Here is a 1418-nt window from a genome sequence, read left to right on the forward strand (position 1 = left end):
GTCTTTGATTGTACAGGTAGCACTGTGACATACCGAGTCCTAATTCACGTAACTCTGGCTTTTTTAAACTGTATTCTAATTACAATAGAAATATTTATTGATTTATTGTACAGTGTCAAAGCCTCAGATTACGTTATGCATCGAGATTGCACCTACACAGTGTCCTCATCTCAGTTTATCACAGTCTTGTCCAGAAAAGGTGTCATAGCATTGGGTAGCAGTGTTGCGGACCTGTCTCCTGGAGATAACCCATGTGCCAGGAAAACGGTAGAGTCTGAGTTGCCTCGTTATCCATATAGCTTTGGGAGCAAGATCCCCAAACTCCAGCCTGGCAGCCCAAACCGTCACCCAGTCGCCCGTATAGAGGAGGACTAGAATTGTCACTTGCAGGACTGCCACAGGATCCACCTGCGGCATAAAGCTGGACATCGGGAGAGTAGCAGGAATAGCGTGGTGACAGCGGACAGGTTGATCCCACGTGTCTCAAATGGTCCATGTAGGATTGCTGCTCCGAAGGCAGCCTGTGCATCTGCATCTGGTGCGCCAGTGGTTGCTCCCAGGACACATAGCCTTGGGGCTCCAAATGGGTTTGGGACACTTGTCCGGGTTGTCCGTGGCATTCCCGGTGGTTGCACGCTTTGCTGGTTGCATTGGGTGGGTTGTTGTTTAGAAACACAGATAACGCTGAGATGCGGTTGATGGCACGTTGCAGCGTGGCTATCTTGGAAAGTCGTTTGCCACTCAGGTCATGATGGAGTGCCACACGTAATGCATTGAAGGCCTGGTTATAATCCAGAATCCGCTTCCTCTCTCTCACATTGGCTGCCACCCTACGGGCCTTGGATCGCACCGGCCTGCTGCGCTTCTTCGGCCGACCCTCTTCGGCCTCGCTGAGGCTGCTCCTGGGGCTTGCGCTATCGATGTAGGAGCCTTTCTGCCCGTTGTCATCATCTACCCGAGCCTCCAGACTCAACTCCAACTCCTCCTCTGAAAACTCAGAGCCAGTATAACTGCTGCGACTCGTCATCGCGGAAGATTGCGACCTCAAGATGCGTCTCGGTTCTCCAGTTCGCCCGTGGAGTTCAGTACCGACGTTTCAGCTTCGCCGTGCAATCCAAAGACTCCACCAGACACCGTGTGATCACCTTTGCTTCCTCCCAACAGGTACGGCTGCTTTTTAAAGCACCTTCTCCTAGAGTCACATGGTACAGTCAGCCATGAGGAATGGCGCAGAGTGTTTACGAGTTCCCTGCAGGCAAATGCATCAGTTTGCTGAACAGACACACCTTTTTCTGAACCTTTCTGAGACTTTGGATCTTAAACGTTGGTTTTTCAACCTTTCAGTGAAAGGCTTTGACTCAGACTAAAAAAAAGTCTTTCCAGTTAGTCATTTGCAAGCTGTTGATTACAATACACAT

At 50.4% G+C, this 1418-nt stretch overlaps 1 protein-coding gene across 1 annotated transcript; it reads right to left on the reverse strand.

Annotated features, from left to right (window-relative positions):
- Positions 1-202: 202 nt before the first annotated feature.
- On the reverse strand, positions 203-1070 carry bhlha9 (basic helix-loop-helix family, member a9). Its single transcript, XM_053476261.1, has one exon. The coding sequence runs from the start codon at positions 1025-1027 to the stop codon at positions 203-205; it is 825 nt and encodes a 274-aa protein (XP_053332236.1). The 5' UTR covers positions 1028-1070.
- Positions 1071-1418: the final 348 nt, after the last annotated feature.

Source organism: Clarias gariepinus, chromosome 17 (assembly GCF_024256425.1).
Source record: "Clarias gariepinus isolate MV-2021 ecotype Netherlands chromosome 17, CGAR_prim_01v2, whole genome shotgun sequence".
NCBI classification, from domain to species: Eukaryota; Metazoa; Chordata; class Actinopteri; order Siluriformes; family Clariidae; genus Clarias; species Clarias gariepinus.